The sequence below is a fragment of the Oenanthe melanoleuca genome, chromosome 8 (assembly GCF_029582105.1).
Source record: "Oenanthe melanoleuca isolate GR-GAL-2019-014 chromosome 8, OMel1.0, whole genome shotgun sequence".
Taxonomy (NCBI): Eukaryota; Metazoa; Chordata; class Aves; order Passeriformes; family Muscicapidae; genus Oenanthe; species Oenanthe melanoleuca.
In genome coordinates, this window is record NC_079342.1 from 4705541 (window position 1) to 4732200 (window position 26660).

Consider the following 26660-nt stretch of genomic DNA (forward strand, 5'->3'; position numbering starts at 1 on the left):
GGAGAGGCAGAGAAAAGCAGAGAAGTGAGACAGAATGGGCATTGTGTGGCTGTGGCTGTCACTGCCCAGGGGTTCAGGGAGTGTAGAGTGAATGAGAGTGATGAGAAATTATTGTTTTAAAATCAAAGAAATTAAATGGCACAGAATTCTGCTTACAGAGTTGAGATGCCCAGTGACCAAATTTACACCTTCGAGATAAAAGACATGAGGAATTTTGGTGTGGATTATCCAGACCTAGTTCACTCTTCTAAAATAAGAGAGGACAGGATGTGAAGTTCCTTAGCAGTCTTGATCTCTGTAGCCACAATAGGATTTCACTGCAGATGTACACGTGAATCTCAGCTGTTCAACACCACCCTCCCCTTATTTTATTAACAAACAGAACAAAACTAACAACTTGCCAACATGAGCCTTAGTTAATCTGGAGCTGCAGTTACCTGGTGGCAACTTGCTGTTCTCTTCTAGAATATCCAGTTCAGGTAAGCACAAGCTTCTGAAAACGATGGGAGAAAGAGTTAATGTAATCTGGGCTGAGAAAGTCCATATCTCACACAGACCAGCACAGCCTCAGCTGTCCTGCAGGAGCCACTGGGCATTGTGTGCCTGCCTTCCCTCTGCACAGCTGACAGGCTGGGGAGGTCATTCCCACACTGAAGGGACAGGGTCAGTGTTACCTTTGCCAGCCTCATATCCTCTCCCCAGCCAGCACAGCCCTGGAAAGCAGGTGGCAGCTGCAACAGTGCACGGGGCTTGTCTTCCTTCAGGACCCAGCTGTGTGAGCAGGGCTGTCCCAGCCTCTTCCTACCTGGGATGCTCAGCAGTGAGCAGTGTGTTCTGTGGCCCTAGGGTTTGTTTTTGTGAGCAAACCTCAGCCTTTGTATACTTCAGTTCACTGTAGCTCAGCTCACTTGTATTTGCTCCAGCAGAAAAATACATTCTGCTTCAAGAATTCTGAGGGCCACTGCACTGAGAGGGCAGAGATAGGATGGCTTTGCTGAGCACTTCTTTTCTGGTTTCCAGAATATGAATTTTTTTTCCTCTTGGCTCTGTTCTTCAGGTGATGGTGAGAAGAAATCACTGGAAGTTTATCAGCAAATACTAGGGCCACAAAAAATGCTTTCTATCTGCAAAGATTTATATCAGGGTAATGAGATGCTCTCTTTCTGTGTTATTGTATGGAATGATAAATATTACCAGGACTTATAATTTAGCAGACATTTCTCATCTGATGCACTAGAGGATGGGAAGCCTAATGTCTGCGTACCTGTGAAAATGTAAGGTCTTGAAAAAGAATGGAAATTGTAAAGGTAATAATTTATGTTTGTATCGAGTCCAATTTCAACAAGTCTGAGATTCACCAAGGCACAGGTCAGGAATGCTGTTTGTGGAACACTGCAGGGCATGGAGACTTCTGGTGGTTTAGGGTAGGAAAAGAGAGATTATAGAGAGCTAAGCAAGGATAAGAGTGTTAAGCAGGCTGCAGTTTTACTGTGTAATTGGTGTTTATTTAAGAGATTGGGAAGTGATTCCCCGTGCTTCCGATTAGCGCCCTGCAACCTTGGCTGGATTAGGCCATTGCTACTCCAAACAGTTTCACAGTGCCTGGGCTTTCAGCAGGGTTTAAAAAGTGTTCCCTGACTGTTTATTCATGCACCAGGCTTTGAATGTTGCTGTCCCTTCTTTCCATTATTTGCCTTATGGAATCCACAGTTTGAGTTGGGCAGATGTGATTAAAATTGATGTTCTCTGGTTTTCACTCTGGGAAAGTCACTGGTCTGGTTCACAGCATGACTCTGCAAGTACTTGCCATGACTGAGCTGAAGGCATGCAAAACAATGGAGGAATGAGTAAAAAAAGGGTGGAAACAGGGGCAAGAATTCCTGAAGTCAGTATTGGTACCAAAGTATCTGCTTTGTGACACTGGGCCCTGAGTTGAGTTGAGGTGACACCTGCTGAACACACCTACAATGGATTTTTGTCACCCTCTGGATATGTGACAGTTGAGTTTAGTTCAGTGCAGCTCGTCCAAGCTGTATTTGCTCTGAGAGAAAATTCCACATTCAGCACCATTCAGTGCTGAGTGTGACTTCCAGTGCCAGGACAGGGCAGGGACAGCTTTGCTGGGTGCTGAGGGTGGAACAGCATTGTTTGAAAAGGTAAAATAGTGTGTACTTAGTGCTCTGAAGCTCCTCCCTCTAGGGGTGAAATGGAAGGACACCTTTATTCAGTGCATCTTCTCTTTCCTGTAATTGTGGTGTTAATGTATCACACTGAATGTAGCAGTCACCAAACAGTGTTGGGATGCTGCTACTATTTTGATGCTATCTCAAGTAACCAGCCTGATGTTCAATATTTAATTAAAATCAGAAAACTTGATACAACTAAAAGATGGGAATCTGAATGCCTGATTTTTCTAACATACTAATTGATAAATCTTGCTTTACAGCTGCATCTGGGACTAGTCTTTGTGTGTCCTTTATCTCCTTAATTCTTTTTGCACGGAACAAAACAAAATTGGAAATGAAAAACACTGGCTTATTGTATTCATCTAAGGACATGCTAATTGAAAATGATTGTTTCATACTGGGCTGGATTAAAAAATATGTACATCTCTCTTTCTCTCTTTTACACATAAATCCATTAATGTGTTGAAATAGCAAATGCTAGGTCAGAGGGAAGTGAGATAAATAAACCAGAGGCGACACTTAAGAGGTAGCCATACAATGAGGCAAATTCCTGTACCAGCTTCCAGATCCTTTGGCACAGATATGGTTGCCAGAACCTACGTTTTCATTAAAAGCAAAACAATTTATTTTTCTGTTTTGAGCTTTTAGGTCCACTGAGATAATTTGGAAAATGTGAAGAAGAAAATAATTTTTTTCAAAAAATAAAACCTTAGATTTTCTTTAACACACTTAAAGCTACTCTAAAGAAGAAGTGTGGTTTTAGGTTAATCTGGAAGAGGATTTGATGGACAAGTTACTCTCTTCATCCAGTTTTTGTTTATTTCTCAAATGAACTTGGAATTGTAAAGCAGTCAATGAGGAACCTTAGCAAGGACTTCTTTTTAAAAAAGTGATTATTTTTAATAATTAAAATAGTTGTTCAAATTTTGGTCTAAATTCTAAAATCTTTCAGATTCTACCACCTTAGTAGAACGACTTGGAGATTACTTGGGGTTTAGGGGTTTTGGGGGGGAAAGATTGCTACCAGATGAAATGTGTATCATGGATATTGCATGCAGATAGTGTCAATTTGCAGGATTAGAGTAAAACAAAAGACCAGTTAATATTCTAAACAAACCAGAGCACTACAGCACAGAGTGTATGGCCCCTGTGTTGTAAGAGCACACACTTTTCCAGTTAAGATTCCTGTGCACACAACCAGAATATAATGTCCCATACACAAGGGTAGATCAAAGAATAGCAGAACTGTGTGTTTCAGCTGAGAACTGTTCCTGACACATCACAGATCCATGGGTTCCTTCGTGCCTCAGTTGCCAGTACTGAACAGTGGCCAACAGTAAAAACTGAGTCATAATGACTTCTCTCTCTTCTGCAGGATTACATGTTTTTATCTTGTTTATCTTCACCATTATTATAGTGCCATTTACATCCTAGATCACCTACTCAGCACTGAAAGGGCATGAAATTTGGACAGCATTGTGCTGTGCCTACAGTTTAAAACTCACTAGTTTTTCACAATTTCCCAGATGGCATTAAAAGAAAAAAAAACTTTAAAAGTTTTTTTTAATTTACTGTGGTCCCTGCCTTCAGATCTTCGATCCTCCCATCAATGTTAGCATGTATTTGGAGCTGAACTATTGTGTTTGGCATTAAAACTTTTTGGATTTGTTTGTTTGTTGTCACTTTAAGATATCAGATGAAGTGCCAGTGGGTTTGTATCTTGGACAACTGTGTCAACTTTTTACTAACAGTCCAAGCCCACAGCTTAAGGGGAGAAAGGCAGGATATCCCAGGTGAACTGGTGAGAGCCTGGATTTGTTGACATTGTGTGTGGACCAGTTGACTTTGCATGTTTTTTATGTGCTGGGATGTTTGTCACTGGATTCCAGACAGAGGAGAAGAGGCCAGTCCTGTGAGTTAGCACCCAATTCATCCTTGTCTGTGGGAGGTGGGAGAGCTGAGTAACTTGACCGCTCGAACAAGAAAGGATTCACAAAACTTGTTTTGCTAGAAAACAAACCTGCCTTTTCAGAACAACCTGCAAATGAACACAATAATGACGTGCTTTTGGTAAAAGCAAAATAATTTCTTCCTACACTTAGACCTGACAGTGCACTCGCTCTGTTGGTTCAGCTGATGTGCAGGAAAGTCCAGCCTGGGGGAGATGGTTTAACCCAATGCTTGCAGACTCTCCTTCTTGGCCACATCTTCCCTGTGCCCTGATGGAGGATCATTTACATTGTTTACCAGAGATTGCTGCGTGTGGCTTTCAATGGTGAGCACACAAATGTGTCTGTGGTAATCTGTTGGCGTAATCCTTTGTGGCTGAGTCTGTCCTTTACATGGTTGTTGTGCCAGGGCATGCTTTAACTCAGAGCCTGCGGGCTCTTATGTTTGAGAGCTGTGATTTTGTCATGGTAAGTTTTGAGGAAAAATCATGTGTTAGTTATGGTGGAAAATATCAATGGAGAACCAAACAAAGTAATGAAAAATTGGGGTATGTTTTGTGCTGCCTGACATGGGGTATTTAGGTGCATGGACTTGGTTGATTTTGAGCAGAACTAGATTTACATATAAAAATCATTGGTACGTTACTCATTGTACAGGATTCAGAGGCAGGAGGAGTATTCTGTGACCTTTTAGTAATTTTTGTTGTTACCATCCTGTCTTCTAATTTTAAAATCTTCTCAGTGGGCACAGTCTGCCCCATGTGTTGCTCAGCATTTGTTCTGCTTCCTTTGTCTTGCTTTTCTATGCCAATGTGGTTTTCTTGGTGACCCCCTCAGTGAAAACAAGATAGTGAGTGCAGTTGGCTGTTGAGAGCTGCTCCATTTTCTCAGCTGAATCCCCCCTTCATGCCTTGCCTTTCCCAGCCCTCCAAACCAGCCAGGCTTTGGTCTTGTCCTCCCAGAGGGATGCCCCCATTTTTCCCTTTGTCCTTTCAAGCCTTATTTCCTCCATGAAATTGAGTTCTTTTGCTTTCCTGGTTTGGTGGGAAAATGTGAAGAGATTGATGAGGTGGATTCTTTGGCTGTGTGCAGGTACTGGCTCCTGGTGAGGATTAGGAAAAGGCATTCTAATGGTGATGAGCCATTCTCAGTTTAAGGAGCCCATCACTCTGGCTGTGCTTTAGTGGCAGACAAACCTAGGTGCCAGAGCTGAGGCAGTGGTTTTGAACTGTGTAGCACCATGTGTCATGTAGAGGATAATGTTGGTGCTGGCTTCCACCCCAGCTCTGGGTGCTGCTGTAGCACACTGCAAGCCTGTGGCTCAAGCTCAGCTTTTAGAGCAGATCTCTGCACATTTTCTACTGAAAGAGGCAAGTTCAAGAGAGTTACTTAATGCTGCATCAGTAGTGGTGTGTGGTCACAGACACAAGGGCTCTGTAACCAGTTACACTTCTCATCATGGGACAGAAGCACGACTGTGCAGTCCCTGTTTCAGGATATGGAAAGGATTGACGCTAGTGGGTGGTTTCAGAGAGAAATTTCTCTGGCCACGAATGTTCTGAAGACATTCAGTGCAGAGAGAATGGCCTGTTGATGTAATTGGTGAGATCATGTGTATATAAAAGTCATGAGAACAAGAAAGGCTAGTAGGTTGGTCACTCTTGCCCCTTTTATTTTCCTTGCATACGTTTTCTAATTGCAACTTGCCTGTCTGCTCTTTAGCTTCTCTGTAAGTAAGGACTAATTAAAAAGGCACCAGTCTCAAGTATGAAATTTAAAGAGTTTTTGCTTCATATGCTCATGTTTGGCAGTGAGAAAAGAACACATAAAGCTCACAAGAAAGAAGGTGAAGGTTTTTGTTCACACAAAATATTGATCCAGGATTGTTTGGACAGAAAGAAAGGCTGCATCTCTCCAATCCCATGGGCCCTGGCATTTCCAGGATTGCAGTCAGTGGGAGAGGAATAGGTGTAGGAAGCATCCAAAAAACCATGCCAGGTGTAAAAAGTGAAAAACAAAGTGGAGGAGTCGTAGGCAGGGGCTGTTTTACATGGTCTGCTCTGTCCAAGGCAAGGCATTCCAGCTCCACCCCTGAGCCATTTCCCTGTGGCCCTGCACTAGGGGTGCCCATTTGGCACTGCCTGCTGCACAGCTGGAAGCTCACTGTCCCAGCTGTGGTGTCCTGAGTCTGGATTAATGAGCAGCTCAGAAAGGCAGAATTTCTGCCACTTTTGCTCAGGGGAATCCCCCCCAGGCTGCCTGCCCATCAGGTCTCTATTTGTAGAGCAGCATGGAAATTGCATGTGTCCTTTCTTCCTCTGGCTAAATTCCTTGAGGTCAGTCTGGAGAGAGCTTTACATGGAATCACAGAATGGTTTGGGTTGGAAGGGATCTTAAAGATCATCTCCAAAGAAAGGCTTTTATGCTCTGTCTTTTTCAGTTGTATTAGCTGGGCTAATAAAAGCTACTGTTTCTCCCAGCAAACCTTTCCTCACTCTCATTAAAATATGTGTTTGCATGCTATGGAAAGTTGAGGTTGTTTTGGATATTCTTCTGGGGAAAAAGACATGGCTTTAAAAAAAAAAAAAAATTGGCAGCTATTGGGAAAGGTCTAATCATTCATTAAATGAAAAAAGTTCATTCTCCTTTTCAAAGAACACATTGTAGTCACAAAGATCACCGTGAAATCAAAGCTAGTTTGCTGCAGAACTCATCTCTTTCACAGAAAATTAAACTTTAAAACATTTTTTTTTCTCAATTATGAGGTGACTGAAGAAGAAAGAGGACAAGTAGGGTTTTAAAAAGACATGCTGTAGATTAATTTAGAGTTCCAGTCTTTATTCACATAGCCTATCATTTGAAAAAGTTTATCAGAATTCTTTATGAGTAAATGACAGGCCAAAACAGACCGAAATTTTGAAATAAGAAATGAGCTGTGAGGCTCTGCTGTGAAGAACTGGAATAAAAGAACAGAATTTTTTTAATGTTTCAAAAGAGAGTCATGGAAAGAAAGTGCCCTGCAGAAGAGTCACAAAGTGTGGCCTGAAACTGGTGAAAATGAGCCTTTCTTGGGCAAAAGAACAAGGCTGGAACTGTCCTTACCTGAGGAATGCTCACCCAGTGCAGAGATCTCAAGGTGCTTTACAGAATTAAAGCCCCAGTGAATCAGAGCTCAGTACAAGCCAGAGAGATCCAAATGCATTTATTTCCAAATTTTGTAGATGATTGATGAGTCACAGAGAGGACACATTTAAAGTGCTCTGAGTTAGGAAATACAGTATTGTACATACTCAGACTGGAGGCTGTACATTGCCTGTGCCCTTGAAATAACCTTACTCATCTGCACCTGGAAGTTGTTCTCCATCCACAAAACCCAGTGGGGCTGTTTAAAGCCAATTCACAGGTGTCTGAAATTTTACATATAGAGGTGTGAGGCTATTTAAAACATGTGTGCAGGTGTTTACATTGCAGAGTGCAGGAGCAAGGCTGTGCACATCCAATTTAGGTTTCATGTTGAAAGACAGAGCTACCTTAAAGGAAGTGTAGGAACAGGTGGCAAGGTTGGCTTGTTCCCAACTGTATCAGAAAGGAGATAAGCCATACTATAAAGAGCTCATTTTTATGCTACATAAACTATTTGCTGGTTGCTTGTTCAGTGTTACTTCCAAGTAGGAGAATATTAGAGAGCATGAAAGCACAGTAAAAACTACCCAAAGATGATGATGTGTCCAGCATTCTCTCCAGTGTTCTGGTAATAGATCATCTGCTGGAAGTCCTGATTCTCCACAGCACTGCTTCTGGCTCAGAGGCTTTACCCCAGTGACTGATAAGGTCAGGATACTCAAAAAATACCTCACAGGTGGTGATGCAGTCCCTGCTGAGGAGGCATTTGAATACAGAAACACAAAGGGCTAAACTCTGCACAGGTGTTGAAATGATTTGTTCAGGGTCACCCACTTGGACTGGCATGACACCAGTTGCAAGAACAGCTCCTGGACCAGGTGTGAGTTGTTCAGAAGTGTCCTGGGGTCCTGCTTTTCAGAAATACTGCTGCTAGTGGCTGTTCTGTCCAGTTGGAGATGGGCAGTTTTGTAAGCCAGTAAATTCTGGAAGGCTGTGTGGAGCAGAGTGCTGAAGTTGGACATCTTGAAAGGTATCCAGGAGAAAAGTTAGGTCTTCTTGAAGTTTGTGGTCAAGTGCCAAGGCTGGCACCTCAAGGAAGCAGAAACATTCCTTTTTCCTGTTTCAGAACCCAGGTGGACAGGCCAGGTATTGAGGTGTAGCAATTCCAAGTAGCTCAAGTGCCTTTCCCCTCAAGTGACACAGGTGGAGAAGAGAGTGATTATAGGGAATTACAGCCTTCCTTTATCCCGGTTAATCTCTCCAGGAAGTGAGAGCAGAAGTACAAATGCTCACTTGTCTTTAGCACCTGGAGTTTGCACACAGAATTGACAGGAATTGGAGCAGAAGCTTTGTTTGGGTGTGGAAATAGCTTTGTGGTGGCTGCTGTCCCTGAAACAGTTAGGGCAGGTCCCACCAGGAGCAGAGGCTTCTCCCCCTCACCTCAGTAGGAGCTGGGAGATCTCCTGTGGGTTGGTTCTGCCAAACCTCACATGAACTGAGCAGCACCAGCAGCCAGGAGCAGCTCAGCAAATTTTAAGAGGGGCTGCACAAGGGCTTGAGGTCACCCAGCACCTTCAGCACATGGACCTCTCCAGAGCAGGAGGAGCAGTCAGCATGCACAGGTAAAAATTAACCATTCCATTCCTGGGATGTTTGGTTGGGGTATGGTCCAATTTCTTCCTGTAGTTTTGGGTCATTTCTTTTTGATTTACCCAAGTTGCTCTGGCCCATGCATGGTTTGAACCCCTAGAACAGGATTTGGCAGCACATTATGAGACACAACTCCTGTGCCTGGAGATTTTTGAGACGTGGTACCTGGGAGCATCAGGGCTCCCAGGACAGTGATAGGAGGAATAAACAACTTGAAAAACAAAATAAACTCTTGCTATCAGAGTCACAAGGCGAGCTGTCCAACGCAACATTGGTCTCTGATTTTATATTTAATTTTAGAAGCTGAAACGAAATGTTTTAATTTTATATTATTCTCAACATAATGCTAATTTGCTCCAGATGTCCACTCTGAGTTGAACACTGCCATTTTGCATAGAAAGCATGTGCGTCAGTGATTTATTCCAAATAGCTTCTATTTTACTGCATTTCATTTTATTCTGAATGAAGTACTTAACAACATGTTTCTCTTTAAGAATCTTACTTAATCATATGGATATAATTTCTTCAATTTACGTTTTCAGTTCTTTAGTGTGGTGGCCACAGGGTGTTTCTTAACCTAGGAAGATTAAATGCACATGTTGAAAGCTGCTTATATTTGATTTTGAGGCACTTTCATTTCAAAGTCCTTCACGTAAGGTACAGAAGTGATTGTGGTTTCCTGCTAGGTTCTGGGATAGAGGGATAACTCTCAGGAAAACCTTGCAGATACCTTCTAATAATCATCCATGACAATAACATAATTTCATTTCTTTCAAAACTGTGGTCTACCGAGAGTGTTTAAGACTTTTTTTTATTGGGGTTCAGGAGAAAAAGAGATTTAATTTTCTTGTCATTTCTGGGCTACAGTTCAACGTTTCAATTTAAAACCTATTTCCGTTGAGCTCCTTTCCCAGTTTTCCCTCAAAATATTATCTTAGAAAATGTCTTTTATTCAGTTATTTTTTTATTTATTTAGGAACATATTAAAAATTATGTGAGACAGCTCAATACGAACCTTTGTTATTTGAGCCTGGCTCACTCAGCCATTCCTGTACATGGGCTGCCATTGGTCAAGTATGTCAGGAATGTCCTTTGGCAGAGGCCTCGGGAGCTGCGTCATGTGAGTGAGGCAGCTCCTAGGAGCTGCTCAGCGTGGATGGGAAGCTGCTCTGAACCTTGGAACTAAGTCCAGGGAAGATGTTTATTCTGTCATTTTAAATCTGACCCAGGTTGTGTCGTTTGTAGTAAGGTGGGGTGCTTCTGCAGTGGTCACACAAAATGTAATATGCCAGATTCCTCAGATATCAAAACCTGCCCTTTGTCCCTTTTAAAAATCATTTCACTCACATAATCTCTTTTCCTCTTAGGCTTTTACCCATTCCATGGGATATAAATTTCATGAGGTTGCATCATTTGCAAGGCAGGTTTTTCCCACCTGAAATAATGTCCATCTGTATTCATTTACATCTTCTTGCATTTCTTTTTCAGTCTTAGCTTTTAATTTTTAGAACTAACCTTGCTATTATTCTACAATTGTATTAGTTTATTATACTGAATTGTTGACACAGCTGGTAGGGAGCTAAGTGCTGTGGTTTCACACAATAAAATTTCAGACAATATGTGTAGCACTTCTTTTTCATACATATCATTTGAAAGCCATATGATTCACCAATATGTGTTATTGTTATCCACCCATGTGGGACACAATCTATTTTAAATTAGTGAAGTGACTTGCTAAACTCCCTGTAAACAATAAGACTGTGGGAAAACATTAAGTGCTATTCAGAAAAGAACATTGCTATACAGCCTTTTATCCAGAGGATCCCACAGTGCTGCAGAGAATGGAGGGACCTGGCACTGCTCTTCTGCAGAGCTCATCTTCTCAACAGGCTTCAGGAGGCAGCTCCAGCTTTGAAACTGGAGCAGGGCTTGATGGAAGGTGTCAGTGCCACACCAGTTCAGTGGGTGTGGTAAATCACCCTGAGTGAGGAGTAGAAATGGGGTGTTCATTAGCAAAATCTTGATTTAACATCTCCTTTGGAGAGAAAACTGACTTCCTTTAAAGAAGGTGAGGTCTTGAAGCCATTTTCCTAGGAATAAATCTCTCAGATTTTCCTTCATTTCATGAACATGGCCAAGCAAGACAAAATGCAAACACTGCCAGACTAAAGTTAATGACTTAGGGTAAAGTGAGGATGAATTCCTTATTTGTAGGGGGAAAAGAGCCAGTTCTCTCAGAAAGAGAAGATTATCCTTCTCCATGTGTTACCCTTAGCTCTGTGAGATTCTGCTGTAGGGTGCTGAGCAGGTCCCTGGGTGAAGGAGAGAGCTGTGTGTGTCTGTCTTGGGTTACTTTTTTAAAAAAGTAATAATGTTTTAAAGACAAATGCTTCAAGCATTCGAGCTTGAAGTTCCCAATGCTTTAATGTTTTAAAAACAAATAATGCTTTTTTAAAAGACAAGTAATAAAAAGTACAAGCATTTTTGCCCAAGAGCTCCACAACCAGGGCACAAGGGAGAGCAGAGTGAGGTTCCTGAGCCTGCAGTGAGAACAAGCTCCCAGCACATCACGCAGCCCCCAGTGGCTCACCAGCACCTCTTGTAGGGCTCTTTGCCAGAGCTCAGCTTTACACACAGGTGGGAGTGTCAGGTACACTCCTTTTAGCAGATCCCTTTCCTGCTTTGGATTACAGGTGGGGCCTGAGTCTTCCCTTGGGGATAATCAGACTGGCCCAGCATGGCACAGAAGGAGCAGGAGCCCATCTGAGCACTGAAAGTCCCACTGACTTTTCTGAGAACAGCCTTGGAGGAAATTGTGTGTTCTCCTCATTGCTTTGTGCAGATTAATCCAGTGTTGGTGAGTTCTGCAGGGAAACTATTCTTCTGAGCTGAACTTCACAGAAATAACAACTTGAGATAAAAGTTCCATTATTCATTTATGGAAATGAACACAGGTAGAATATGACAAGGACAGTAGGTTTTAAGATTTAAAGAAATCCACCCTAACTAAAATGAGAGAAAACCCCAGCAATAAAACTATTGACTTTGTGAAATATTTAGTGAGGAAAATGAACAAGCTGGGTTGAGCCAGGTACAGAAAGTTGTATTTGCAACAAAAAACCTACATAGATGGGCAAAGAGTTACCTTGCTGCTATTTTTCATCTTTCCTAAGAGAATTTGGTTGTTCTGGAGTAGTTCAGTCAGCTGTAGCCAGCAATTTCCCACTGTAGATCAGATTTCATGCACAGGATCCTCCTCTGTTTGATCTGCCAAGGGCAGGAGCCACTTTGTAAGCTGTGATGACATGTGACAAGCTATGACTGTAAAACATATTTATTTATTGGTCTTGACAAAGATAGCAGCTGAGTTATCCAGAATCATGAGAAAATAGGAGTCCAGGGAGGATGAGTGGGAAGTTCAGATGGACAGTCACTGTTGCCAGATGACACTGTTTGTGACACACAGGTTTGTCACACGCTGGTCTCAGATCTTCCTGTGGCTGGAGACAGACACAGCACAGACCTAACCCAGGCTGCTCTGTCTGTGCTGCACTGGAAACTCATCCTGTTCCTAGACACACTCTTGGCATGTTACAAAGGCAGACTGGACTATGTGAGGATATTTTTGTTCCTTTGCTGGTTCATTAAAAGTAAAGGAAAATATGAAATAAAGAGGGAAGCTTTTCATTTTTGGTTTTTTTTTTTGGTTTTTTTTTTTTTCCCCCATGTGTTTGTTAGTGAATACATTCAGAGTACTTCAATAGTGTCTGATCCCAGCATAACAGCTTAAGACTGTTTGCTTAATTCCTGAAAGTGCACATTATTTTTAGCAAACATTCTTAATTTATGTTTGTCCTGCCTCTCTTCAGTCTCCCATTGGATTCAGAATGTGAACCAGGACAGGCAGCTTCTCTGCCATGCCCTTTGCAGATGTCTCTCCCATGCCCTGTGCTGGGCACAGAAGGGTTGCTGAGTTCCCAGTGTGCATAAATGTCCTATGCTGAAAGAGAGTGCTCAACACTTTACAGGAACAGCTTACAGAAGCAGGGTGTGTAATTTTTAATAACTGGGATAAAAACCCCCAGTGACATCTTTAAAATATAAATGCCTTTTCTTGTTTCTTTTATTTCTTTGCCCCCCCCTTATTTTGCCTTTTCATCTCTTTTCCTTTCAATTCCATTAAGCTTCATTGTACAATAATGTATCACAGTGGACTTTTTTCAATTATGTTTTTGATTTTTTCCTCCTTGTTACTATAAAACTCCAGATGTTTTGAGACTTCATGGTTCTCTGGATTATTTTTTCCTTTATTTTAATCTTCTTTTGTAACATGCCACACATGTGGTATTTTGGTCTTTTAAGATGTTAGGCTATGCTAATCAGCCATAAGTTTTGGGGTAGGATTTTTTTTTCTTTTTATAATTACTTTTTTTCCCCCTTCTTTCTGCTGTTGTCTCTTTAATTATTTTCTTTTTTGTATTTGTTTTATTTTTTGTTACCCCAACTGGTTAGTCCACATCAATCATAATGGATTCTCCTTTTGCTCTGAGGCTGCATTCTTTATATAGAGCAAATTAATTCTTCACTCCAAACTTTCCAACTCTCATACCTGTAAGTAGATTATGAGCATCTTTTTTACCTTCCTTGTCAGAACAGAACTGTTTGTACTGAAATTGTCCCTCCAGACCAAGAGCACAGACTGTTCTTTAAAGATTGAGTTGGGTGCAAATAGATGATACTTCAAATGCAAACTGGAATGGAAATGTTTCCTTGGAAATTAAGACAATGAATTACTGATCCAGAGAAGCAAGTTTTTGAAGTACATCTAGGAAACTATACTTTTTATTAAAAAAATATAAAAGTACTGGAGGGAAGCATTCTAATTTATTTGTGGTTTTTTGCTGGCATGGATGGAGAGGGTTTTTAATTGATTTTGTTCAATCTTAATTTTGTCCCCAAAACAAGCAGATCTGGCTTCAGATATTAGAACAGCAAATCTTGGATTGTGTGCTGTCCTTTAATTTCAAATAGCTTGTAAGCTATTCAAAAAATCCCAAATAAAGAATAGTTTCCCAATTACATCTGAGGGAATAAAGGGGTTGACATTGGGTGTCTTCTTTGCTTATTACATGACCCTATGAATTTTGCATTTTGTTCTTTAAAATGTTGCCTCATGTAATGTTATTTTTGCCTGCAAGCCATAATACTGCATTCAGTCCAACTGTAATGAGGTTTCAGAAAATTGTTTGCTTTCCAAATGACATATTTAGCAAAACCTTATGGCAAAATCTGTGGCTGTCAAGCTGCTGATAGTAAAATATTCCCAACTTTCCTGGTTCATTCTCATATGTTGTAGCAAACAAATGCAACTACCCCTGTTTTGACAAATGTTTATACTTCTGCTTGATTAAAGAAGGATTACTAAAAAGAGTTTTAATACTGGAAATAAGGTCTTGTGAAAAGGATAGGATGTTCCCCAGATATTTTGGGCTTGCTGGAAAATGTATGGGAAGCACTGTTTGCTCACTGAAGTGTGTGACCTACTGGCACTAGCAGAAATGAATGTATGAATATTCCATGCTGGAAGCAACATTTTCCCCGTGCAGAGGATGCTGGCAGGCAGGTGCTGGGTCTGTTTGTGAGTGGGAATCACCTCGTGGGCAGAATCAGTCTTGTTCAGTCTTGAAACAGCATGACCCAAAGGAGTCCTTCATGGGCCAGGGCTGCATTCCTCATGGATCCATCACTGCTGGTACTGCCCAAGGGGGGTCAGCAGTGCAGGCTTAGGGGCTTACAAAATTCATAACACTGAAATAAAACAGCCCAAAGTCTTAAGTCAATGATGATCAGACACCTCCTCCAGGGATTCTCAGTGTATTCGTATTTTCCAGTTACCTGGTAATTAGGAAATACACAATCTGTCTAACAGCATAAAGAAAAATGAACTACTGGTGGACAGTGTGAGGATGTCAAATGGTTGGCCACAACTACCCTAAACCCCAACAATGTGAAGGATGTCTTGCATTTATACTGTGGCTTACTTTTCTAAGTCTTTCTTCTTGTTCTGAACCTTCTAAGCTTTTCTTCTCTTACACAGCAGTCTGGCTAAAGCCCTGAATGCATTTTTTAAAGACAAATAATTAAAAGTGCAAGCATTTTTGCCCAGGACTCAAATGAAATAGCTTGTAGTGTCACTTTGTAAACATAAATGGTTCAGGCTTTAGAAATAAAACCAAACCCAGAAACTGGCAGTTACCTTCCACTTCATTGTAATCATAAAGGGGGGGAAAAAAATTTAAATCTCTAAGCTTGAATCTGGCTAAATAAATTGGGATTCTTTAGGATGTTAAAGTCTCATTCCTATGGGTGACTTTTTATGTACTCAGATAGTTCTGTTGAGTTTAATAAAACTCCTTGCATGAGCCGTGTTCCTCATGCACAACTATTTGCAGGATCAGAGCTTTACACTGTAGCTACAACAGCAAATTAAACATTAATCTAATTAGGAGCTAGCTGGGAAAAACAAAGCACCAAGACAGATACTTTGATTGTGCTGTGGGGTGGAACAACTCGTGTGTTCAAGTTCCTGGGTTGGTAACAGATCGGAGCCCCATGTGCTCCCAGCCACGGCCCCAACATTGGCCTCAGTGTGCTGTAAAACATTGATGCTATTTAAAGAGTGGTGTGGCTGTTTCCTCTCCTCCAGAAAGGATACACAGCCTCACAGGATCCTTTTTCTCATAGCATGTTTTTCAGTAAAATTTTCCCAATTTTGTAATCAGTTGGGAAGAAAGAACATTTCACAATGTTCATAAGGCTTGTGGATGTTTTGACCAGACATCAGATTTCCTATTGATAGCATTAAATGCTTTGGAATGAAATGTTTTGGGTTTTCCATCTGTAGGCTGTCTGAGATGTCAGCAGCCAATATGACCTGCTCTTTCCCTTTTAGGTCTATAAATAAAAGGCAGCTTGTTTAACTGATCTCGCAGCAGAGAGCAGAGGTGTATATTAATGAGCTTGCTCTAATGGCACACTGGACCTATTTAGCACTATGACTGTGAAGCCTTCTCTTTTTCAGTCATAACTCATTTCCTAAGAAAATGTCAGTTATTGCTTCACCCTATGGTCTGAGCTGGTTCGTTTATAGTTTATTTCTTCTGATCTGTACCACTGACAGATATTCTAGACATGGCCGTGATTAAACACGCTTATGAAAATGGTAAACATTTGATAATATAAACCCTCTTGGGAACATGCTGTTATTTCTGCGTGGCAACATTCTCAGGTGCATTCAAAGTATAATCTGGAAGCAAAGAAAAAACATTTTAAGCAATTACAGTTATTAGATTAAACTGTTTTGTTGGGAGAATTGTGATGTGTTTAGATCACTGTGAGATAATTCAGTGTTTTTATAAATATGGCTTTTGAATGCATGATGTTACAACAGCGACACTGCAGTGAGATTTTAGTGTGAAATAAAGATAACATGTATTTCCATATGGTAACAAACGAGTTTAGTCCCATAAATTTCTACAAGGTATTTTTTCCTGGTAAAAGCCCTGTTCTGAAAGCAGCAGTAGTTGTAAAACCCAATAACTGCATTGTGTTCTTCCTGTAATCATGTGGCATTGTTTTGTGTCTGTGCTGGGTGTATGCAGCATTAATGATCTCACAGCAAAGACAAAAGTAGTAATTGCAATATAACTATTATTTTTATTGATGAAACTTGTTTAAGAGCTCTGTTGACATTTACAGACTTTGAGGATCATGCAGCTTTTGTTAGAGTTATCCCGGGCATCAAACGTCCACAAAATGTTTAGGATTGTAGGATTAAGCAGTGACAGATTGGGGCCAGATGTCTGGGAGATCCTGTAAGTGGCCTTCTCAGTTATAAAATAGCTCTTACCATCCTGAAGCCCTTTTGAAACTGAACATTTGCTCTTTGTAGTTGAAGCTGAGGCACTTGTGGGATGGCTGGATCTTCCTGGAGGCTATTTAAGAAGGAGAATGAGCACCCTGTTTTTCCAAGAGTAGTTTTATATAGTGTAAATGTAAACACACTCCAAGTAGCAAGAGTAGGTGGAAGGGTTAAAAGACTTGGTGAGTAGCACTTAAACCCAAGAATTACTTTACAAAGTTGTCTTAACAACAAGAGCCCAGTTGAAGTTGTTGTTCCACTCCAGGGAAGCTGTTTCCATACGTGGACTTCTGTAGGGACAAACTGTGAGAGAGAGAGTCAGCAGATCCAGAAATAAGAGAGTTGGAAAAGGTGTCCTGCACAGTGCAGCTCTTTCTGCAGCTCTCAGTGGATTCTCTGCCCCACCCTGCTCAGCTCTTTGCACCAACTCCATTCCTCCCTCCCTTTCAGACATTTTGTCTTCAGCTTCCTCTCTTCTCATCACTTGTGGCAAGGTTCTTGTTCCCACTGCTTTCCTCATGAGAGGAGTTCCTGTTTCACCAACCCAGCCTTTGCCAACTTGAAACATCAGTCACATCATTCTCTTTGCTGGTGTAGTTCTCCACCTGACATGTTTACCCTGAGTTTATCACTGCATTGGGATCCATCCCACTGTCTGTTATCCAGTTTAATAGAGCTGGGTAATGCAAATAATGTGAAATAGGAAATAATAACATAGATAAGAAAATGTCCAAACATATGTGGTGGTGGGGGAACCTTACTGCTGAAGGCATTGGACACATTTACTGAGAAAAGGCAGCTGACTGCAGGAGAAGGGGCTGTAAATAAGCCCATATTTGTTTGAGTGTTGCTGCTTACAATATAGATCTGAGCATTTCTGGTAGGGCCTGCTCCTTCTCTCCCTGAAGTGTCAATCCAGCAAACTCTTAAACATATGTGCTTTCATGTGTTTTAAGTTAAGCTTGTGTTTAGCTGTTTTAGGACATTAGCTGTTAGAATTTTTGCTACTGACATCAATGAGAGTGGTGCTGGACCTTTAATGAGTTTGGATTATTCTGCATACCTTCCTACTTTGCATTGGGCTCTAGAGATGGAACTGAAGACTGGTAATCCATTAGAAAAACACTCTGAGGATCAATATCCTTCTCTCTAAATTGGAGAGAGATGGATTTGATGGCTGGAGGGCTCAGTGAATGAGGAATGATGGTCACATCCAGAGTGGTGAAAGACTCAGTGTTCAGATGGGACATTTGTGACAGGTGGTGTCCCGTGGGGTCTGTAGTGGGACCAAGTGCAGTGTCAGCAAATTTGTGGGTGACACCAAGCTGGGTGCTGCAGTTGACACTCCTGAAGGATGGGGTGGCATCCAGAGGGACCTGGACAAGCTCCAGAAGTGGCTCTTGGGGTTTTCAAGAAGGTCAAGTCCAGGATGCTACAGTTGGGGCAGCATTGCTGGGCAACCATTGGTATCAACACAGGCTGGGGGATGAAGGAGCACAGAAACTGCTCCAAGGGATGGAACAACTCTTCTGAGAAGAAAGGCTGGGAGGGTTGGGCTTGTTCAGCCTGGAGAAGGCCCCAGGGAGATTTAGAGCAGCCTCTCAGTGCTTGAAGGGGACCTGCAGGAGACACTAAAGGGATAGTACTTCAAAGGGATGCCACACTGTGGGCTCAGTAATCAAAGGAGACTGGAAAGGAGGAAGACTGGGAACAAACAGGGAAAAAGTGATCTTTAGAACCTCAGAACATTCACTCAGCTTTATGGAATGTCCTATGAGAACTATGAATTTGCTGAACTCTGCTCTGTTTTTCATAGACTTCAGCATTTTTAAACATTTCGAATTGTTCCATCCTGAATCTTTGTCAGATTTTTAGTGATGATTGTGAAGAAAGTTTGTTTCTTTTGAAGCCTTGGTGGTTTTGGTCATTTCCAAACCCCGCCCACCTCCATGCACCAGCTCCAGTGTTCAGAGGTGGATTGTGGCCAAACAAAGCTTCTGAACTCATAAACTGCATGTCTTCTGAACTTCCATTGCATGTGATTTTGTGGATCTGTCGCAATGGCTATGATGGGAAAAGATGGAAAATATATACCCATCAGAAAGTTGTCTGTACACACAACACACCCAGTATGGCATTCGGACTGGTCATTGCTCAGTGCACTAAAATATTTATGGCAGTAAAGGCCACATTGATCCTTTGGTGTGTGAGTGGCTGGGACAGGCAGAGAAGTACCAGAAACCCCTCTGCCTGTAGTGTGCAGAACTGATCTGCATCCAGTGCCAGGACACAGACTGCAACATGAAGTGCTGGCTTGAGAATCACTTTGGTTGCTGTGCTGAGGTATTTACAAAACACACTGAATGTGGTGGGCCTTTCTCCATCAGTGATTTGCCTTTGGGAGATCAGGTGCCTCCAGGTCACAGCACCTTCAGTGCTCCATCTGCAGCTGCTCTCCCTTCCCATCCCTCCCCCTGCACTGCTGGATGCCAAGCTGAGTCTGCAGTTTGCATGCACTGATGTAAGAGGTGTGTGTGACAAACAGGATTGGCAAGGTGGTGATTTCTGTGATGCATTCTGAGGAGCCACAGGTTCCTGGAAAACTGCTGAACAAAGTCTTGACTCGGCAAAAGGAAGTGACAAAGCATTTGCTGATTTTTGTGAGAGTCAGGATTTCACTGTTTATGAGCAAGAATCGTAGAAAAAGCTATGGCTTCTAGAAACAATGGTTGGAACAGGTTGCTCAGAGAAGCTGTGGCTGCCCCATCCCTGGAATTGCTCAAGGCCAGGTTGGACAGGGCTTGGAGCAGCCTGGGGTAGTGAAAGGTTCCCTGCTCCTGGTAGGGCTTGGAACTGGGTGAGCCTTAAGGTCCCTTCCAACTCAAACCATTCTATGAACATACTTCATTTCAGAATTGCTCTTCTTGTTGATAGGAAGGTGGATTTGGTTGAGTTTCTAAAATACATTCCTCGAGACCACAAATCCTTGAGGAACCAGGTTTTTATTTGTGTAGAGATATAAGAAGATGAAACAGCAATATACACTGGGCAAAGAGTGTGCAGTCCATCACTTGAGTATTTGCATGCAAGTGTTTGAATGTGTGCAAGTATCTGAGTGCATTTTGTGGGTGTGCAGGTGCATGAATGTGCACACACAAGTGTGCACTGGGAGAGCCTCCACTGCCTGTTGTCTGTAACACTGAAACTTAGCAGTGAGCAACACAAAGCGCCCTTCCCTTGGCCTAGTAGCTGGAAATTTTACTTATTCAGATTTAATTTGAAACAGTGACTTCTGTTATGAAGGCTATGCAGTGTTTTATTGCTGAGTGCCCTAATGAAACGGGTGCTTAAGAAGTCAGAATTGCTCAGGTTACTGGTTGTATAAATGCTGAGAACAGCTCTGAATGATACAGCTGGTAAAGAAAAGGGTGCAGAATAACAGCAGAGTTCCTTTGGATTGATCTTCAAATGGATCAGGTCTTCCTGTAATAGTCCATGCTCATCTGCTCCAGTGTATAATATTTCAGACACCTGAAACCAGGTTCTAACCCGCCAGCTTCTCTTGCTCTCTGTCTGTAGCAGCTAATTGTTATTGCCCACAGTGGTTTCTGTGCCAGTTAACATCTCAGAGGACTCCCCAGAACACTTGTTCTTTCTTTAAATTTTCTGTTCTGACACCGTGTCTTTAATGTTCAGTTCAGACAGAATGTGTGAGATATTTATAACCCTTGTATTATTACTGGGCTCCACACCGTGTCTTCGGTGACAGATTAAATGAACAGCACAATATGTTGAGTTTCATCCATAAATTTCAACAGATGTTTGAATGTTGGGTGATTTATTGCATGTCCAGCTTGGTCCTTACACTGTTCTCATTGTGGCTGCACATGGTTTATTTAATAGAACCTTACAATGATTTTTTTTATGACATTTTTCAGTTTGAAGGGTGCAACAAGGCATTTTCTAGGCTTGAGAACCTCAAGATTCACCTCCGGAGTCATACTGGGGAGAAGCCATACCTGTGCCAGCATCCTGGCTGCCAGAAAGCTTTCAGCAACTCCAGTGACCGGGCAAAGCACCAGCGGACACACCTGGATACCGTAAGCATGATTTCATACTGGGAGCTGCACCGAGTTTTCCAGTGCTCCTGGTACACAATCGTTCTGCAGCTGCAGGGGGATTGGCCTTTTCATGAGGAGAGTCTTAGAAAACTCAGCTCTGAGCAAGTGTATTTGGTTTTGAACTGTGTTCTTTGAGAAATGAAAATGTCCTGATCACAGGGAGGCAGTTAGTTAGTGTTGCTCATGCTGAGGAGTGAGTTACTCAGCAAACTCTGCCATTGTTCCTGTTCCAGTAAGAGGAGGCAGCAGCTCAATAAGGTGTAGCTGAGTCACTGCTGCTGCACCAAATGTGTGTCATTGTCTCACTTCCTGTGCCCTTCAGTGAGTGTTCTGAGTGAATGCAAAAGCTGTTCAGACCTCTCAGTGGAAGGTAAATGCACCTCAGTTTTGGACAGTAATTTTGTAAAAGTGAAAATAAATCTGTCCCATAACTCTGTGGAATCGGTTAAGTACCCTCCATCAGAATTAACTGTGAGAAACACACACTTTTATTCTCTACAGTTGGTAGATTTGGCTTGACTCTGCAGCTCTTCTCACTTGTCTCACAGAGAGGATGGGAGTCTGTCAAGTGTCTTGGGCTCTACTGAAATGAAATCACCAGATGATGGGGAAAGAAAGCAATGAGACAGCTTTGCAGACCAGTCATGTCCTCAGCATAAAGCTTGTAAAGAATAACAGGCAGAGTTGTTCCTTTGTCTTTTTCAAAGAAGTGAATATATGGTTTGGTTTGACCAAGTGTTTATGGGGCAGAACTTTTGAGTTTAATTGATATTTACTTTTTAAGCAGTTACACATTTCAGACATTGCAGCATTAAGGAATGTCTAATGTACATTATGCCTTGCAAAAACAAACAAGTAAGAGAAGCAAGTCAGTCACATTTTCCAAACCAAAACACACTTAAAATAACAATGTTTTATTTATTTGAAAGTTAACCTGAGATATTTGAATTTGTAATTTGCATCTCTTTTGAAAGTGGATATAGTAAATTGCATGCAGTTTTTAAATTGAATTGCATGAATCTAGTAGATAAAATTTTTATTAGCCAAACTCACAAATGGAATGCCATCTATTAGTTTTAAGAGAGAACTTACATGGTTACTAAAATGAACACAGATTCTTTGTATGTGTTGTCTCTGCAATATTGAAGACAAATGTCTTAACTTTCTATTTTCTTTTATTCTTTTCTCCCTTTATCTCTGTCTTTATTATCTGAAATGCTCATTACTCAGGAAAAAGGTACTGTAATAATTTTCTAATAACTTTCTTAAATATCTAAAACCATCCTCCATGCTATTCCATTGCAGGTTCTTTAAAACTGTTTCTCTAGTCCTGCACACAGTAACTGAGTTTCAGTTACCTGGGTTAATTGAAGCTCTGTAGATTAAGCTCAGTGAATTGTGTGCTTATGTAAATGTGAAAAATAGCAGAGCTACAGGGTGGTGCTGCTGCACCAAACAACTGCCTGGAATGTCAGAGCAAATAGCCATGAACCTTTGTAAGGGTGGTCAGATTCTCATCTAGTTTCCCTATGACTGAGTTGAATGATTTTATCACTAATTTGAATGACATCAGTGATTTGAAAAATACTCTGCTCGTTTTTCTGCCAAGGGATTTGTTAAAGTTTTCCATAGCTTTTCCTCAGGTGTCAGTTCTCTGTGTTCCAGACACTCTCAATAAATCTCCTTTGCCCTGTAACTTTCTGGGTAGGTGCTGTGTTAGCCTGTAAGGTCATGAATTGGTGAATGATTCTATTATTCCTTGAGAAATTTCCTGCTGGCTGGACAGAGCAGCATTGCTTATCCTCTGGAGGTACTTACAAAGAAAGGGGGTTTATATAGGCTGCTTTTTCCTTATTGAGTGCATTTGGAATTGGTTTTAAAGCTTCTCAATGTAGGTCACTCCATCATTTATCTTCTCCAAAGGAGAATCTGTAAATCATTCCACTTACTGGTGTATGCTAGTTTGATAGAATCCCTACTAAATCATCTGGAAGCAGATCAATCTCCCAGGCAGGAGCAGAACAAAGGGAACCTGTCTGTCCTTGTGGTAAAAAGGGCACATCAGCACTCCTCCAGGAGCAGAGTAACTGGGTTTAAAGGACCTCACAGTCACTTCTCCCAAAACTGGTGGGATTTTTTTCCCTTCTGTGCATCCTCTTTCTGAAACCAAGGGGATTAAAGAATGTGACATCAAGGTCATGGCAAACCAGTTATCTGCCTTTGAGAAGACACCAAAAGGATTTGCTAGTCTAGTGAGAAGGCTGAGGTAATGCTGATAGATGAGGCAAGAAAACAGAGGGCAAAAGAATGTTCCATTCAAGTTTAAAGCTTTGTGAGCTGTGCCATGCAGCACTGTTTTACTGGCACTTAAGCCAATGGTTAATTAATAAAAAGTGCCTTTGCTCATTTGACAATTGCACCTTCATTTGGAGTTTGTTCTGCAACCCAGAGATAGTGTTCCATTTGTTTGGAATAGGCACAGCCACAAGAAGAATTCTGTGAGGATTTCAGTCACAGAGAAGGTCCCTTCTGAGCCTCCTTTTCTGCAGGCTGAGCCCCCCAGCTCCCTCAGCCACTCCTTGTTCTCCAGACTTTTCCCCAACTCCATTGCCCTTCTCTAGGCATGCTCCAGCCCCTCAATGCTTTTCTTGTCAAAACTGCACCCAGGATTCAAGGTGGGGTCTCACGAGTGCCTTGCAATCCTTGTAAAATTTATGTAAATCAGAATTCAAAACCAGAATGTCTGTCTTTATAATTATACTGGGTCCCATGATAATTTTGTTTGCTGTAAAGGCTAGGGAATAAAGAAATAGTTCCACCTCACTAGGATTTAGCCCTGCCCAGTAAACCATATCCAGTGTGCCAGTGCAGAATCACTTCTGTTTGCACCGTGCCTGGTTTGTGAGCTCAGAGGAGACACAGCAAAGGTGGGCCCAGCAAAGAGAGGGAGCAGCTCAGTTCAGCACTCCGTGTGCCATCCTGCAGCAGTCCCTGTGCTGGCTGGGCAGGCAGGGCAGAGGGTGACTGTCCCTTTGCTCTTTCCCAGAAGCCCTACGCCTGCCAGATCCCCGGCTGCTCCAAGCGCTACACCGACCCCAGCTCCCTGCGCAAGCACGTCAAGGCTCACTCGGCCAAAGAGCAGCAGGTGCGTAAGAAGGTAAGAGCAGGCAGCGACTGGCACGTCCCAGAGCTCCTCTGTGCAGTCGTTTTTAATTTGCCTTTAATTCATATATTTTCAGATCAGTTTTTCTGCAATGTCACGGAAGAAAACTTAAATGGAGCTGATTTTCTTGGTTTTTAATCACTGTTGTTAACCAGACCGCCTTGTATTGGTACTTTCAAAGGCTGCCCTCTAATTTCAGCTTGCCCCACGCTTTCTGTCCAAGCATTTCTTTTGCTGTTCATCCTTCATACACAAGCCCTGTCAAACTGCTGTCATTCACATAAAATGTCCATGCACTGAGTCTCCACAATCAGGGCTAGCTGATGGTATTTACTGAAGTACATGTTGGTAAATCATCTAAAACACAAATGAAACTAAGGCAGGGTACAATGCAAATGTAGGAAGAGAGGACTTGGAATAGATGTCCTTGTGTCGGCCATGCCCCTTCCCTCCTGCTGCTCCTCTTGCAGAGTTTTCAGCAGTTCAAATGTAGAGTCCCCTTTCCCAGGCCAGGTGTGTGTCCCCTAATTCTCCCTGTAAGCCTTGTCTCTGCCAGATGTGTGCAGTGGGAGCAGCAGTTCCCAGCACATCAGTGACCAGAGCTCTGCACGCTGTGTCAGATACTCAGGGATCACTCACTGCATGGTGAGCTTTGTGCCTGGGAGACACACGGGCCCAGCACTATCCAGGTGTCCATGGAATTGAGTCTTTGCACATAGTCAAAAGTTTTATATAGCCTGGCCATTGCCTAATTTTCCATCCTAATTTTGCATTATCAGGCCTTGTGGTTTCCCTATAGCTCTCAGCTTTAGAAGGTTCCACAGGATGTGTTCTGCATGTGTGTCCCACCAGTCACAAAATTCCCAACACTTCCCTAGAATAACCTTTAGCTCGTAATGAGAGTAAGACTCAGAGTGCAGTGGCAGTAATTAATTAATTCTGTGTAATTAATTCTGTGTAATGAGAGTAAGAGTCAGAATGGCATAACAGTAATTGATTAATTCTGTGTAATTAATTCTGTGTAATGGGAGTAAAGGAGGGCCAGAGCAGTAATTGGCCACAGGAAGAGGGTGAATGTGGCTCCAGGGTCTTCTGCAATTGCAAGATGTTTGCAACTGGAAGGTTTCTGATATTAAATTCTCAGTAGATTGTGGAAAGGAACTGTGCTCCCTATTCCAAAGAAAAGAACTTCCCTGGTTTTCCTTCCTGTGATTTCTGGCATACTTTGGAGAAACAGGAGGGAATTACTTCCTAACACCAAACCTGGGTGTCATTTGTTCAGCTCTGTGTACTGAGCTGAATGCATTAACGTGTCACCATCCTTTACATCTAGGGACAGTCCCCACCCTTACACCTTGTTCCCTCCTGAGGACTCATTCCATTTCTACAGAGCAGAGTGGGAAAAAAACCCCAAAATCCAAACTTTGTGTTAAAAGGCACAAAGTACTGCATCAGCAGCAGGAGGCCTGAAGCACAGAATCAAAGCAGGACAAATTTGTTAACAGCAGCTGCAAACTCAGGCTGCTTGGATGCACCAAGACATCAATATCCAGGGTTTCATATCACTTAATCTCCTGCCTTGAGGAGTTTTGCTGTGTGCATGTACACAGCCTTGTATAGACTTATCAAATCTATCTTAAAATAATGTTAGTAACTTGCCTCCCACACCTTATTTGGTAGACCAGTCTAAAGCTGCACTCCTCAAGTGGTTTGAAATCATCTTCAGATTTCCTATCTCATTTATCCATTATAACTTTATGAATACTTGATCCTGTGACTTTTTTTTCCCCTCAAACTAAAAGGCATCTGAAAAAGCAGCAGATTTAAAATGTGTTTTGGTCAGGCTCTCTTAAAAAGGATCAAAGCAAACCTGGGTAATAAAGAAACAAGAACCTCCCCTAAGTATTTAATTTAAATATATTAAAAAACCCCAACACATTTCACAACTAAGTAAATCCCAGTATTACTGAATAGTCTACTTTGGATTTCAGATTTAAGAAAAAAAGGGAAAAGACTGTTTATACTCACTTGCTCATTTTGGTTATAACTCAGTAAAGGCAGTTGTCCATTGGTATCAGCTTCCCAAGTGTTCTGAGTGGAAATGACCTAGCCAAGAAAGAAAAACTAACAAGCTGTTCTGCCAGCATGTCTTGGTTGAGATATGCTACCAAAATGTGCCATCTCTGATACAAAACAAAATTCCTGAGCTTAGACTTGTATCAAAGGAATCCTGAGCACTTAGTTCATAGCTTAGAGGATTAGTGTAGTGGTGATATTTGGTTGTTCTGAAAGGCTTTACAGGAACAAAACAGGAGAAAGTTAGCTGTTAATTTAGTAGTACTTTAATTGGCTGCAGATGCACTTTGTGATCCAAATGTCAGATGTTTATCTCGAACCCACAAATGGCTGTAGAGCAGAATTCTGAGAAGGTTTGCCTGGGCCCTTTATTTAGAATACCCAAGCCCAGGGGAGTTGGGTATGTGAGGCTGTACCCATAAGGACAATAACTATTTATTAATGACTGTAGAATATGATGGCTGTTTGTGT

At 41.9% G+C, this 26660-nt stretch overlaps 1 protein-coding gene across 1 annotated transcript in view; it reads left to right on the forward strand.

Moving 5' to 3' along the window:
- GLIS1 (GLIS family zinc finger 1) overlaps positions 1–26660 on the forward strand; it is a 177742-nt gene that overhangs the window by 121847 nt on the left and 29235 nt on the right. The window contains exons 5-6 of the mRNA XM_056496986.1: positions 20768–20929; positions 23997–24107. Of these exons, the coding sequence (XP_056352961.1) occupies positions 20768–20929; positions 23997–24107 (273 nt within the window). The remainder of the gene's footprint in view (positions 1–20767; positions 20930–23996; positions 24108–26660) is intronic.